This window comes from Saccopteryx bilineata, chromosome 2 (genome assembly GCF_036850765.1).
Source record: "Saccopteryx bilineata isolate mSacBil1 chromosome 2, mSacBil1_pri_phased_curated, whole genome shotgun sequence".
NCBI lineage: Eukaryota > Metazoa > Chordata > Mammalia > Chiroptera > Emballonuridae > Saccopteryx > Saccopteryx bilineata.
In genome coordinates this window covers 290030514-290046407 of record NC_089491.1, presented here as the reverse complement: position 1 = coordinate 290046407, position 15894 = coordinate 290030514, and the positions used below count along the sequence as shown (strand labels likewise).

Sequence of the window (15894 nt, the reverse complement as noted above, 5' to 3'; positions counted from 1 at the left end):
GCTCCTTGTAAACAAAGCCACTTCCTGGTGATGACAGTGGTCCCAGAGGATCCCCAAAGAGTTCCAGAGAAGGTCCCTTTATACGCCATGGGTTGTATGATGGACTTTTTATTGCACGTTCTCAATGACACGCGCTGGAACCAAGTGGCTCTTGGATTTGGTTTATGTACTTTAAAAAGCATTTATCTCTGTGACTCAATTCCCTTCCTTTTAAAGCATGAGGGAGTTTATGACAGAGACACTTTGGCTTCAAATCCCAGAGCGCCCCTTTCCCTTCTTTCTTTCTTTTTGGATCAAGATCGAGCGCCACGCACCAGAAGGGGCAATGCAAACGGAGCGAGGCATGGGCTGCAGCCTTACCTTCCAGGGCTGATGTCCCAGCATTTTTATTTTCTTCTGCAAGCATGACTTCCTCTACACGGAAACAAACAGTTTAGTAAATTATCTGTAAATGGCAAATTAGTTTGCAGAATGAAAATCCCTCCAGGAGGCTTGGGCTCCAGGGCAACAGAGACAGAACAAAGGGTTCATGGTTAGTCGCAGTCATCAGCGTCAGAAAGCCATCAAGGTCACTCGGAGGGACCTCCCAAGACACATCAGAACGGAAGGAAGTTCTTCAGTGAGTCAGTGAGGGGGCCCTTGGGGGCTGATTGGTAACATGGAGCTTTGTGTCTGATCTACTTGTTCAGGAGGATACCCATGAGAGGACTAGCTGATCTTTTTAACTGAAATCCCCTAAGCTGATCTTTTTAACTGACTGAAATCTCCTAAATTGATAGGAATGAAAAATTATCTTTTTTTTTTTTTTAATCTACCCAGGTTCTTGTCTTTCCTAACCCCTTTAACCGTTTCTAGCAATGGGAGCTACGTTAGTTCCTCTTGTCTGTGACATGACATCTACCTGCTCATTCAGGAGGGAAGACCATGTGTTGGGCCCTAGCCTGCCTATGTCGTGATGGAGCAGGAAAATGACAGTGCTTAATTAAGCCTCTCAGAGAGAGGAACAGGGCTGGTGGGCTGGCTTCCGCCCACCCCCCACCCCTCTGTCCTGCCCTGAGCAGAGCTTGAGCTGAGAGAGCTTGGGCCCATTGTGAACGTGTCCAAGATACTGGTTTTTGTCTGTGATTTATTCTTGGCTCTAAACCCTTAAAACCCTCGGAATTTACTGTCTTTTGTATGCTAATGAGTTGGGGCTGGTAACCAGAAAAACCAACCTCAGGATGAGAGGGTTACAACTTTCAGCGCCGCCCCCCGCCCACCTCCAGGGAAGGGAGAAGGGCTAGAGGTTATCTAGTCATCAATGGTCAAGGATGTAATCAAGCACACCAATGTGATGGAACCTTCATAAAACCTAAACGATGGGGGCTCAGGGAGCTTCTGAGCTGGTGGCCACACCAGGATGCTGAGAGAATGGCATGTCTGGGGACAGCATGGCAGCTGTGCCCCTCCTTCCAACTCTGCCCCCATACCTTGCTCTAGATCTTTCTTGATTTGGGCTGTTCCTGAGTCGTATCCTTTACAACAGCGGTTCTCAACCTGTGGGTCGCGACCCAGCTGGGGTCGCGACCCACAGGTTGAGAACCACTGCTTTACAACAAACTGGTAGCAGTAAGTAGTTTTCCTGAGCTCCAGAAGTTGTTCTAGCAAATTATCAATGCTGGAACCCTCTGACTTTATAGTCAGTGGGGCAGAAATGCAGGTCATGGGGGACGCTGCTTGGGGCTGGCCACTGAAGTGGGGGAGGCGTGCGGGATTGAGTCTTTAACCTGCACGGAACGTGCTAATCCAGGTGGTACTTAGTGTCAGAACTGAATGGAGTCGTTGGGGACCACATGGGCATTGAAGAATGGCAGGCCTGGCTGGTGTTGGAATGAGATGGATGGCTGCTGGTGTTTGGAAAAGAACCACGCAGTCCCCAGAGGCGCCATCCTCAACGGGACACTATTTTCTAAGACCTGTTGGAAGAAGCCTCACTAGTATCCCTCCAGACTTGCCAACCAAACAGCCAATGTCTGGTGGGACTCAAGAGTATTTGGAGGGATGTGGGACTGAGGGTTGGTCCCCACCCTCACCTGGCCCATAACAGACCAGGTTAGGGACCTAAGCAATCACTGCCAAGGGTTCCCGCTGCTGGAGAAACCCCTCAGCAGGCCCTTTACAGGATGGCTTCATTTAAACACTTGTAACAAGTACAAGGGCAAGCAGAAGAGGATCAAGTCATTACAACTCACCTGCATATAAAATTGAGAGTATTTAATGAACGTATTTCCCAGGCAGGGGGGCATTTTGAGGCTCAGAGGGTATCAGGAAGGATGGCCATTATACCAAGTCCTAATGTTTAGCTTTCCTTTTCAAGAATAACCTCTGGCAAAACTCCAAGTTAATAGGTTAAGTGTCACTGGCAAGATGCTCCTTCTTAAAATCAAAGAGGGTTTTAAAATCATTGGATAGTACAGTTTGAGGGCATCCTTTTAAAATAGGTACTTGTCAAACTACCTCATAGCAACCTGAATGACCTTAGCCAGAGTCTTGTTGGCTGTGTACAGTGCTTGGGCTTCGGGAGGTGCCGATCTGAGTACCCCAAAGCCGAGAGAGGTGTGTGGGGTGACTTAGTATCTCTGGGGAGCTCTGGAGGACTCTGGATGTGCTAAAACCACTCCCTCCCCCAAAGCCTTTTGCCAAGTTTGCTTTCAAACTTGAGAGTGTCTTTCCAGGGAAATGTAACCCATATGTCTCTGATTCACTCGTGCTCCATTTGTAATGGGAAGGGCCAGGAAGCACAAGTTGACGTCACAGTGCGTCTTTTTTTCTTAGAAGGAGGAGAGAGCCGGCTTTGCCAACTGGAAGAAAGTGCAGCCTTGCCTCCTGCGTGGATCTGAAAAGCAGAGCCACTGAGAGCAGCATCCCGGCCGCCTGACCCTGAGCGCGCCTGTGGGAAGGGCCCGAGGGTCCTTCCCCAGTGCTGCTGCTGGCCCTCTCACCAGGGTGCTCTGTCAGATGGCTCCTCCGCCCAGAAAGCCAGGGACAGTTGGGACTTCAAGCTGCCTGCCTGGCCGGTCAGATCTGCTCAGTAAGGCTGAGTTGCCATTTCTGGGAAGAGGGAAGGGATAGTTATGTTCAGCCCCACACAAGAGCCTCAGAGGAGAAAGGGCCAGAGAAAAGTGCACTTGACACGTGTAGCTCAGGCTTCCAGAGGAGGCAAAAAAAAAATGCGGCTAGTGGGGTGTGATTACTGTCTGGCTTTGAAATAGTATTTTCAGCCCCACGCTCTCTCTCTCACCCCGGATGGATAATCAAAAGTTGACTCCGGCGCTGAGAGGGAGAGCTGTGTGTGCTGTTGGGCAGAATGAGGGTCATGGCGTCATTCCACAGCTCTTCCAGGAGAATAAGGCTCAAATCAGAGTCCAAATTTTCCCCGAGGGACCTCGTATTTGTGCTACGCTTCCTACCAGGAACAGAGAAAAAGGTGCTGATGGTCGTGTCATTTTTTTTTTTTTTACTTTAAAAAATGTACTCCTTGCTCAGTAAGAAAATGGAGATAAATAAGAGCAAGGCAATCCGACCTTTAAATTAGTAAGGCAAGCAGATGCAGCCCTTCTCCTGCCGAGATGGGCTGACCAATGTCCCTCATACACAGCTGAGCCACAGTCCAACCTGCAGCTGGCGGCTCTGCGGGTTAATAAAATCATGATGGGTTTGGACCTACGCTCGGGGCCGCGCAAGAACCGTTCCTGATGTGGTGCCACAGAGGGAGGAACTGGCGACAGGCCAGGGACGGGCAGAGCCGGTGCTTCCGTCATCTGTTCCCCTGTCACGGTGATGGCCGCTCGACTGGTCTCCTGCTTCTGGCCTTGCCCTCCTAGTGTCTGTTCTCAGCGCAGCCGCCACGCGCTCCTTCGGAATCTTACATCAGAGCATGTCCCTCCTCTGCTCACAGCCCTCCGGGGGTTCTTGCCTCGCACACCCTTCCAAAGCTGGCCACGCTCGATGTGCCGCCCGCTCCCCCGGCAACTGCCCTCGTCCTGTCTCCTGGCCATCTCTCCTTGCCCGCCCCCTTCCCGGCCCTGGGGCGCCCCTGGCTGCTCCCACATTACAATCTGGGCATTGGGGACTCCTCACTCAGGTCTTTCCATGGCTCGTCCCCTCATCTCCTTCAAGTGACCCCCAAACAGGTTTATCCTGACCCCTCTATTTGCAACTGCGACTTCCCCTGCACCCCATGGCCCTACCTGGGTCCGTTTTCATGGCCTTATCACCTCCTTACAAGTGACTTCTGAATTACTCTTCTTTGTTCATTGCTGCCTTCCTCAACCAGAGGGGAATGAGCTTCACAAGAGCTGAGCCCTGGCTCGTTGCTGTACCCACGTGCCTGGGACCTGGCCCAAAGGAAGCCTGTGATCAACAGCTTCTTGGGACGTGAACGGTTTTATCATCAGTCACTGTAAGAGCACAAAATGTCACCAGCCCAAACTCAGCTCCAGGACTGGGTTATATTACCTTTTACTCAGTTCAGCTTGCTAACATGCCCATCTCGTGAAGGCACCGTTAGACACCAGGTAAAAGCAAGTGGGACCTGTAGGGAGCCCCAAAGCGAACGAGGCATCTAGGGCTTCTCTCTGCTCTGGCCTAGGCTGCCCCTTTGCATGGAGGTACTGGGAGTGAGCGGCGGGGAGGTCCCGGCCCCTGGCCCCCGCCTGCCAGCCTCACCCGCTTTGTCTATCCAGGCGCGGTACCCGTTCAGCTCCCGCTCGATCTGCTGCTGGCGACGCAGCTTCATGAAAGCCCTCCGGTTCTCCACTCTCTCTCTCTCTTTGGCAAATTCCCTGTGGACAAGGAGGACACGAGTCACCGGGAGTGGGCAGTGCCATAACTAAGAGAAAGGGTGAAGCAAGGAAGAGAGAGACGGTCTGAGCAGGCACCCCTGGGCACCCCATCTCCCCTGTTCTTGGTCCCAGGCGGCACCTGTGACCTCCGTACAGGGTTGCTCAGAAACTCACCTGGTTCGGCCTCATGAGGAAGCTTCCCAGGTCAGTTTCACTCCTATCAGCACTCACCCCCTCTGCTTGCTCATTCTGGAAAGATGTTTTCTCAGTCACGCAACAAACTAGGTCTCAGAATGCTAACATGTTCCATGCCCCCAGCCATGAAGGAGGCCTTTAACACTTCGAGGGGCACGGCTACTCTTTATGCTTTTAATTACAATAATGATTAATGTATATTGGCTACTTATTATATACGTCAGTCCTATATACATTTTTTTATACCCATTAACTCATTTCATACTCATAACCACCCTATGAAGTCAGCACTTAAAATTCTCATTCAACAGGTAAGGAAACAAGGCTGAGAGAAGAGAGGAACTTGCTGGGACCTGAACTTGAACCAGAATGCTGCACTTCCTCTGGAGAGATGATGAGACAGAGGGAAAGCCAAGGTGGGAGTCAGGGAGAACGCAGAGTCCACTGACAGGCACAGGGACCAGAGCCACCCTGTGGCACAGATTCTGAAGACTAAAGCCCCATGGGAAACAGAGAGAGAAGAGGAATGAGGTGTCCTGGCAGAGAGGAGCATTATTTAATTCACTGGGTAAGCAAACAGGATTCAAGAAATGTTCGTTTGCTCAGAGGCTCCTCCAGGAACCGCCTCTACCAATGCCCTTCCCATCACCAAACACCCTTCCAGGCAAGAACGGCCCTTGCTAGAGTAGCACTTCCCAGCCGTGGCTCAGGCACCCTCCCACTGTCCTGGAAGCTGTCAAGGGGCTTCCCATCAACAAAGAGGTACTCCCCGAAGATGCATGAGTCCAGCACCCACTATGGGTTCTGCCAGCTACCCCGCATGTCCAGGGAGCAAGAAACGAGCCCGGGGTTGAGGGACATGCTCCAGGCCCTATGCTGGGGAATGGAAGGGACCTCATCTGGTCCCTCCCGCCATGATCAATACTGAGTCCTTGGCACAGACAACTTACAATGGTCACAGTGGAGGGAGAAATTCTCCTGGGCTTGGCTTCAGGTTCAGTGGGCTCTACTAAGGGCGCTGTGTGGGGTGGGAAATACGAGAGTCACAACGAAGAGTGCCAGGGACAGTGAGTGATAAGGTTAACAATACAAGCCTGGGGGGACCTCCTTTCCCCACCTTCATTAATGGATTTCAGCCATCAGAAAGGGACAGGGAGCTGGCTTCGTTCATGGTGTCACCACCTACCAATGTTCTTACCTTTGGCTCCTTGTCTTCTTGGCCCAGTCGTGCCAATCCTCTGCTGGCTCTGTCTTTAGAGGGACACTAGACCCACCTCCCTCTTCATCCTCACTGCCCTGGGCCAGGACTCCATCCTCTCCTGCCTGGACCATTACGGTAGCACCGACCTGGTCCTTCAGCCACCTGTCTTTCTTCCCTTCCTTTCCTCCATCTCACAGCTATTGGAGTTCTCTTCCTAAAACATGCATTGGATCTGGTCACTTCCAAACCTAAAATAATATACTGCTCACAAAAATTAGGGGATATTTCAAATTGAATATGAAGCAATAAAAAAAAGCATTTCTTTTTTTTTATTAAACAAGAACATCAGAAAAGCAAATGACAAGTCAGAGAAAGTTGTTTGATTATGCAAATGAGATGCAAAACCAACTTTTATTTTATCGGTGAAAATGGACTATACAAAAGGCTGAAAGTACTGGAGTATCTGCACGCTCCTTGATCCCCTAAATTTTATGAGCAGACAACATGTAACATTTGTGGGATGCTTTCTGATTTTCAAGCCCCTCTGATTATTTTCCTCATTTCATCTTTACAACCCTTCTAAGAAGAAGGTATAAAAGTTATTTTCACCCACAGTTGAAAAGTTAAACAATGTGTTAAGTTTAAGAAACAAAGCCAGATTGGGGCCCAGATCTTTCTGCTCTAAGAGCCCAAGCTACTCGTGCCCTAGTGTATTTGTATGTTGTTTTCTTCATTGTTTTGTATGTATGTGTCTTAAGTTTTCGATTATGCTCTCGAGGAATCTAAGGAGATTTTAAGTAAGACCTTGATAAAACAGGCTGTGACCAGAGGAACATAACAATCCTTGAGCATCAAGAGTGAGATCACCAACATTTTCCAGCTCAGAAAACTGAATCTAAGGAGGAGTTTAAGTGGCCCTTTGTGGGGGCAAGTATCCAAGGACACAACCACAAAGAAGAACCATGACCTTTGGATCTTCTAAATTCCACCTTCTTTCTGTTCCAACCGCCTCCTCCACCTGCTGCTAAATGAAGTACACACATCTAACATGGCCTTCAGAGTCCTTCACAGTCTGATCCGGACCTTTCTATTCAAACCTCACCCTCCATCACTCCTGCACACCCCGTGCACGCCGGCTGCCCACCTGGGTCACGCTCCAACCCCAGCACGCTTCTCACTATTCCAGGGCAGGCTTCCCAGGGTTAGTGCACACTGCTTCTTGGCCAGGAATCCCTTTTCTGGCCGAGTCTGTTAAAACCTTCCTTCAAGGCCAAGTTGAAATGTTACCTCTTCTGTTTTATTCTCTTCTCTCCCTACACCCTTGATCTTCTGGCCTCCCATCTCCTTTCCATTTCTTTACAGCTCTTCATGCCCCCAGCTCTTTGCTGGGCGGAGCTGTACAGGTGACTCCTTTATGTGAGCCTTTTGTGAAAACAGGGCGTCTTAACTTGATGTCCTCCCAGACTAGACCTGGCACAGTATATGTTAAATAAATTAAAAAAATTTTTAAAAAAATATTTTTCTTAAGTGAGAAGCAGGGAGGCAGAGAGACAGACCCCCACATGCACCTGACTAATATCCACCCAGCAAGCCCACTAGGGGACGATGTTCTGCCCATCTGGGTGGTTGCTCTGTTGCTCAGCAACCAAGCTATTTTAACACATGAGGTGAGGCCATGGAGCCATCCTCAGCACCCAGGGCCAACTTGCTCCAACTGAGCCATGGCTGTGGGAGGGGAAGAGAGAGAGATAGAGAAACAGAAAGGAGAGGGGGCAGGGTGGAGAAGCAGATGGTTGCTTCTCCTATGTGCCCTGACCAGGGATCAAATCTGGGATATCCACACACTGGACCAACGCTCTACCACTGAGCCACAAACCAGGGCCTCAATAAATTTTTTTTAAATTAAAAATATTCAGGCTGACTTGGTGAGCACACCGAAAGCTCTGCTCTGGGTCCCAAAGGCCTAAGTGAAGGCATGTTCCCTTTCCGCGCTGATCCGAAGCGAGCCAGGTGAACGTGTGGGAATGCACTCGTTGCCAGGTGACTCCGGACATTGCCACCCCTGTTTCTCTTTGGCTCCACTCAAGTCTTTGTGGAATGAGTCGATAAAGCATGCTGTGTGTCACCTCTCACCAGCCCCTGCAATGACAGTGTAGTTTGATTTCTGCTGGGACAGGTTAACAAACCCAGGCTCACCTCCCTGTGCACTTGGAAGGTTCCTGGCTCCGGATGTCACCAACTGGCATCCCTGCTCTCCTCTGTCATCACAGGCCCTGTTTCCTCCCACCTGGCATCTTCGCTGGGCTCACAAGCCCAGAGCCTGACAAAGCTGGCCTGGGCTTTTTAAGAAGCTTCTTGGCTAAAGGACATAAGCAAAGAATGGTTCCCAGTGGGGACAGTTCCTCACAGCTAATGCACCTCAGTGGAGGAAGAACTGTGCGGGGTGGCAAGAGGTTTTCCTTCTGTTTATCAGGCGGCCCTTTCTGTTTTGTCATTGGGAACCTAAAGCAGAAAGTCTGGCACCAGTCTTTCACGACACTGCCCCCTCCTTCCCTCGCTGTCATCACCGTGTGTGCCTACGGCTCAGCTCCCGAGTAGTCTGCAGGTTCCACGAGGCCAAGCGGAGCCCACACTGTCCCACATTCCAACAAGGACCTATGAAGATTAATCCCAAGGCTGAGTATTAGAGCAGATGCCATAGGTTATGAAAATATAACACAGTGAGCACAATTAATCTTCACAGAACACATTCATGAAATTTCTAATTTACAAACCACTGTCATGTGAATTAGCTCACTTATAGTTGCAAAAACCCTGGGAGATTCAGAAAGGTTCTTGTCTAAGATCACTCAATTAGCTGGAATTCAAAGTAATGTCCTTCAATTCCAGGGTAAGTGCTGTTTCCACAATGCCTCGGCTGTTTTCTGTGCCATCTAGACATCAACCTTTAAGAGCTATAAAAGGGATTTGGTTTCAGCCCACGGATGTGGAAAATAAGGATGTAAAAACAAGAGTGTTTGTGTTTTCTTTAAAAGGACTACTGTTCTACCAGAGAAGCAGTATAAAAATCCACTGCTATGTGTTGGCTTAATAAAGACCTCGTATAAAATTCATAGCATAGTCAAGTGATGTACTGCTTGGTTTTTGAGTCTATACCACAGTTATCATTTATTTATAGGCATACTGCATTCTAGAGAAAACAGGGACAAGCAGGATTCTGTCCCATTACTTGTCAAAAGTAGCTGACTAGTCTAACCTTAGAGTCAACCACTCTCGTGAGTATGTGCGTGGCCAGACCCAGGGAAGGGAAGCATGTTCCTCCCACTTGCTCCTCCCTCCTCCCAAAGGACCTGAGTACTCTCTCCTCTTCCCAGAGGACGATGATGCTTTTGCAAAGATAAGCACACAACCATTACTATACTTAAATCATCCAGATGACCACTGCCAAACCTCCTACTGAATGTACCTCAAAGAGAGGGTCCATCGACTATCTCAGTTTTTTATCCAGTTCCTTCGAACTAAGCAACAGGGAATTTAAAAGGAGACAATCTGCCTGACAACAGAAGAGCATTGTGTCCCCTCAGTCCTCTTGGCATTGGCCTGTGGCTGAAAGTAAAAGAATGGGTAATCAGCTCCTTTTCACTGGCTCCATCAGTATATCCACCCCCAGGATGTCAAGGAGCTCAAGACGGGATGCACTGAGACTCCAGAATCCCAAACAAGGGCAACAAAAGTGAATCCCTATCTGCTACCAGCTCTGTTCTCAAGGTTACATACCCACATGGCATCCACCCTGAATAACCTAGACAGGAACCCCCCAGCCTCAGTTTCCTCATCAGTCACTGCTGACATTCGAAGGACACAAAATCCCTCTGCTTATCACCAGAGGCAAGAATTAACCTGATTTGCTTTGGGAGTCCTGACTGGATTCTTGTAAGACATTGTGTAGTGCTAAAAATCCAATGAAAAGGCAACATAACAAATGGAATATTGGCAAATCAGATATCTAAGAGATCTAAAATACGTATATAAAGAACTCATACAACTCAATAGCAAAATAGAATAACTGATTAGAAATGGGCAGAGGAACTGAATTGACATTTTTTCCAAAGAAGATATATGATGGCCAACAGGTACATGGAAATGTGCTAAACATCACTAACCATCTGAGAAATGCAACTGAAAACCACAAAGAGATATCATCTCATTTCTGTTAGAATGGCTGTTAGCAAAAAAAAAAAAAAAAAAAGAGAGAGAGAGATAAAGCCTAACCAGGCAGTGGTGCAGTGGACAGAGCATTGACCTGGGACACTGAGAACCCAGATTCGAAGCCCCAAGGTTGCCAGCTTGAGCGTGGGATCACAGACATGACACCATGGTCGCTGGCTTGAAGTCCAAGGTCGCTGGCTTGAAGTCCAAGGTCGCTGGCTGAAGTCCAAGGTCGCTGGCTTGAGCAAGGGGTCACTGGCTCAGATAGAACCCCCCTGTCAAGGTTCATATACGAAAGCAATCAATGAACTAAAGTGCTGCAACTATGAGTTCATGCTTCTCATCTCTCTCCCTTCCTGTCTGTCTGTCCCTCTCTCCCTCTCGTTAGCTTAAAAAAAAGAGAGAGATAACAAATGTTGGCAAGGATATGGAGAAAAGGGAACCCTTGTGCACGACTGGTGGAAATATAAGTTGGTATAGCCACACTGGAAAATGGTATGGAGTTCCTTAAAAAATTAAAACTAGAACTACCATATGAACCAACAATCCCACCTCTTATATATATCTGAAGCAAACAAAAACACTAATTCAAAAACATACATGCATCCCTATGTGCACTGCAGCATTATTTATAATAGCCAAGACACAGAGACAATCACACACACACACAACTATTCAGCCATGATAAAGGGAATCCTGCCATTTGTGACAACATTGATGAACCCTGAAGACATTATGAAGTAAGTCAGAGAAAGACAAGTACTGTATGATTGTATTTATATATGGAATCTAAAAAAGCTGAACTCAGAAACAGAGAACAGACTGGTGGTTGCCAGAGGGGGTGGCGGTGGAGGGGAATGGGAGAAGATGGTCAAAAGGTACACATTTCCAGTTGTAAGATGAATAAGGTCTGAGAATCTAATGCGTAACAGGGTAGCTGTAGTTGATAACACGGTATTAAATAATTGATATTTGCTAAGAGAGTAGATCTTAAAGAGTTCTTGTCACAAGAAAAAAAAAACATTTCTAACTATATGAAGTGATGGATGTTAACCAAATCTACTGTGGTAATCATTTCACAATATATCCAGATATCAAATCAGCATGTCGTGTACCTTAAACCCATACAATGCTCTATGTTGATTATTGCTCAATAAACGCGGCGGGGGGTGGGGGTGGGGTAGAGGTGGAGAATACAAATTGTGCTGCATTCTAGATAATTCTTCCCCAATTCTGTTATTCATCATTTCTGGCTGCCCCCTCAGCCCCACGCCCTGCCGGGAGCACGCCCTGCTGTTCCGCTCCTGACACTGCTCTTACACAGAGACAGGGAAGGTGAGCTGAAGCCGAGCATGAATGAGCCTCTATTCTGCTTGTCACATATGTATGCGAGGTTCGGGTTTCTACATTTTAAATTTCAATTATGGGAACTTAGGAAGAGACTGATCTCCTTGTACTGCATGGTTAAGTACAATTTTCTTCTTTAATCCTAGTGAATGAGTTTACATTTGTGACCACGTTTGTTTCCCAGCAGTTTACATGAAAGGCATAATTTGTAAAAATCAACTACTGATGCACAGCCAATTCTATTATTTTTCATAATTCGATGAATTACCTATAAATTATATAGATAGTCAAAAACAAGGTATACCACCCAAAACTTTTATCATGTGTGACTGGGGCTGTGTTTTGGGGGTGGGGGTGGGGTGGAATTATCTGTCAAATCATATTTAGGTTAAGATGAAAATTCATTGGAATTTATAGAACTTAGAAACCTATAAAAGAACCCCTGCCACAGCCAATTCATAAATAGGCTAATCTGTATGTTGATAAGTTAAAGTGACTGGTTTTAGTCCACAGGGTGATGAAAGGGGCTTTGTTCAGTCACAGACCTAGAAGTTATCATGAGGTGACTAACTTTTGGGAAGTAGAAGTGATGTCTACCAAAGCCTTAGTCCATCCAACCTGAAATTCTTGTGCACGCAAAGTCACCACAGTCACAGGGCACCTGGACAGGACCTACATGGACCTAGTGAGGAGGATGCTCTGGTAGGTATGCTTTGACAAGAAACACTATGTCGGAGGACTATTTGGCTCCAGTGTGCCTGGATCTCTAGACCCCCTCCTCCTGATTCGACAGACAGGGGGAGCTCTGTTTACTGCTGCAGAGGCTCTTGCTGCTGTCATGGCAACTAAGAGGAAGACGAAGCCGCCAGGATGGGCCGCCCGTGTGACTCAAAGATCTGTTTACTCACACTCCTTACACACTTGTACACTTCATCACACACACATTGGCGTAAATACACACATGCTCACACTGGCACATGGAAGTACATATGTAGACAGACTTTGCCAAGAACACAAATGGCCACATGGTCATGTCTCTATTACCCTTCTGAGTGCACATTTCCAAAGTGCTTCACTGAGCCCAAAGCAGTCTTGCCACCTATAAGACGCCTGCCTCAGGAATGAGGAATTCGGGTTAGATACCAAGAAAAACCTCTTCAACCCTATATGTTCTAGAAGGAACCGAGAAATTGAGGGAAGGGGAAACCAGATAGGCAGTGGTGTGCTGGCAGAGGTTTAATTTCAGTCTCACTGGGAACCAGGCAGGAGGATGAGGAGTGAAACAGCTTTGCTGAGTTCTTATGAGCCTAGGGAACATTTTCTTCCATTTTTCAGAGGAACAAACACAGCCCAAAGAAGGTAAACACCTTGCTAAAGGTCACACACTTCAGCAGTATTACAGTTATTTACACCCCATTCCTTGGCTTGTTCCGGAAAGGATTTAAGGAGACTTAGGCTGTCAGTCAGGAAAGTTCCCAGGCCTCTAAATGCCATCCAGGAGGTGAAGAATGCAGTATTCAGACACTGTGCCATCCTATGTCCCTCTTCCTTACAGATGAGTGGGGCCCACCCCCCAAGCAGTGAAGGCAAACAACTGACCTTGCAGGGAGTGCTGGATCCCACCCCATCCTCTACCTTATACCCAGACCAACAAAAGAAAAGGCTATGGGTCCCCCAGGCCAGAGTAACTGGTGGGGAGGACCTGGCAGGTCACCTCTCCAAATCTCACCTTTTACATGCAAGGAAACCGAGACACAGAGAAGTCACAGGGTATGCTGGTCCCAGGCTGCAGTGTGGTGGCTGACCTGGAACATCACTTTGATCTCTGGATTCGAAGGCCAGTGCCATTGTTCATACTCAAGACATTTCAGTCATAAGAATTCAAAAGAAGCAGATTCTTTTAGGATCTCAGGGAATGCATGGTCTTTTTTATCTTTCCCTCTTCCTGACATTGAGACTTTGTTTATTTATTTGTTCGAATAGGTACAAGGGAAGGCCTGGCAATTAACAAAAAGGGGATAATGACAGAAGCTGGAATAGGTTTCCTGTTTTGCTTTTTCACCTTGCAACTGGTGTAATCCAGACTGTTAGAGCATATGTGATGATAAGCTCTGACACTGGACCGAAGTGGGTTTGAATCCTGGCTCTGTTAGGGTGTGACCTGGGGCAAATTCCTAATCTCTTGAGTCTCAGTTTCCACATTTGTAAAATAGGAGTAGACACCAGACTGTCTCAAAGTGTTGTGAGGACTGAATCAAACAACAGATGACAAGTGCAAACAATAGTATCTTGTACAGAGTAGGTGTTCCAAGCGCCTATTACACTCCTGAGAATGTATCCTAATACACAGAACCTATGATCACGGCCTTCATACAAATATATTTCTTCTGCTTCCAAAATAGACTTTACTGAGTGCCTACTATGTGGTTGGCATGAGATACGTGATTACCGCCACCAATAGAGCCACCCTAGAATCTCCAGCACCCACCCCTTCTTCTCTCCCCTGCCAGCAGGTGCTAGAGAGATGTGAACCGATTTCCAGCAACATATAATGAAAAAATTGGTGTTGCTCTTGCTGCACATAAAATTTAGAGCAAAAAAAAAAAAAAAGTCCTCTCATATTCCTAAAGGCTGCCTCTTTCATTCCAACTACTTTACTATTTCCTTCCATCAGCAGGACAAGCAAGGAGGAACCTGCACTAAGAACACCATCAAGCGTTGAGTTCTCCCATGCTTGTCCACACAACTGACTAAGAAGGGAACCAGGACTGCGCTTTTATCCCCATTTCGCCGACTTAAGCAAGTCAAGGCCAAAAGAATCCATGTGACTGTGGAAAGACACAGAGGTACAAAACAGAACTCGGGGCCCTGGCCGGTTGGCTCAGTGGTAGAGCGTCGGCCTGGCGTGCGGAAGTTCCGGGTTCGATTCCTGGCCAGGGCACACAGGAGAGGTGCCCATCTGCTTCTCCACCCCTCCCCCTCTCCTTCCTTTCTGTCTCTCTCTTCCCGTCCCGCAGCCGAGGCTCCATTGGAACAAAGATGGCCCGGGCACTGGGGATGGCTCCTTGGCCTCTGCCCCAGGTGCTAGAGTGGCTCTGGTCGTGACAGAGCGACGCCCAGGATGGGCAGAGCATCGCCTCCTGGTGGGCAAAGCATCGCCCCCTGGTGGGCGTGCCAGGTGGATCCCGGTCGGGCGCATGCGGGAGTCTGTCTGACTGCCTCCCCGTTTCCAGCTTCAGAAACAACAACAACAACAACAAAAAAAACAGAACTCGGATCTTCCTGCTGTTTCATGATCCGTCAGCCGGTGCCACCTCGCTGTATGTAGCACAGAGATGCTACCAGGGCACAGATTCAGGTGCACACATGTCACCTTCTCGCTCTTCATGCATAACAGTGTATATTTCAGTCACAATAGTTCAGCGGGCTCAAAGCCCCAATGGTGCAGGAAGAATGAGCCACGGGAAGTAAGAGCATTAGGTATCCTTCTTTTTCCCCCATCTCCACCTCCCACCGCACTCTAATTACAGCGTGGAAGAGGCATCTCAAACAAGGAGATCGGCCTCATTCTTTCGTTTTTCCGGAGACTCTCGCAGCACTCCTCCGAGAAGTGGCAGCAGACAGCGCCTGGGGAGTAGGTGAGGCTGTGTTTGAGCGGGTGGCTGAGAGTTTATGGTCCACTCCACCCTGTGTGGGCACTCTTCCTTAGGAAAAAGCTTTGAATTTCCCAGAATCCTTTGTTCGACATCCCCAGATAATTTAAACATGAAAGGCTGCCTCTCAGGAAGGTGAAATTTCCCTGGTTCAGTATCAAAAGATTCTTCCGTGTGAAAACCAGCACTTGCTTCTGCTTCCAGGTGGACAAGCCGAACCAAAGGCCCGGAGCTGACAGATGGGAATGGTGGGTAGTGAGGAGGGAGCAGTGAGACAGAGAGAAGCTCACGGGAGCGGTCCTGAAGGGAAAGGAGAAAGTGTGGAGCCTGAGTGTGAGTTAAGGCCCCCCATGTGAGCTCACTGCACAGAAGGGCTTATCTGGGCCTTTCCACTCATGACCCTGTTAAATGCCTCCATAGTGGGTCATCCAGGGGTGTTTTCATTCACACACCCTTCACTCATGTC

At 48.2% G+C, this 15894-nt stretch overlaps 1 protein-coding gene across 2 annotated transcripts in view; it reads right to left on the bottom strand.

Annotated features, from left to right (window-relative positions):
- The window catches only part of CACNA1E (calcium voltage-gated channel subunit alpha1 E), a 360811-nt gene that overhangs the window by 78892 nt on the left and 266025 nt on the right, over positions 1–15894 (bottom strand). For both annotated transcript variants that reach the window (XM_066261292.1, XM_066261291.1), the window contains 2 exons: positions 4708–4823; positions 361–414 (listed from right to left, as the gene is read on the bottom strand). In XM_066261292.1, coding sequence (XP_066117389.1) covers positions 361–414; positions 4708–4823 — 170 coding nt within the window. The remainder of the gene's footprint in view (positions 1–360; positions 415–4707; positions 4824–15894) is intronic.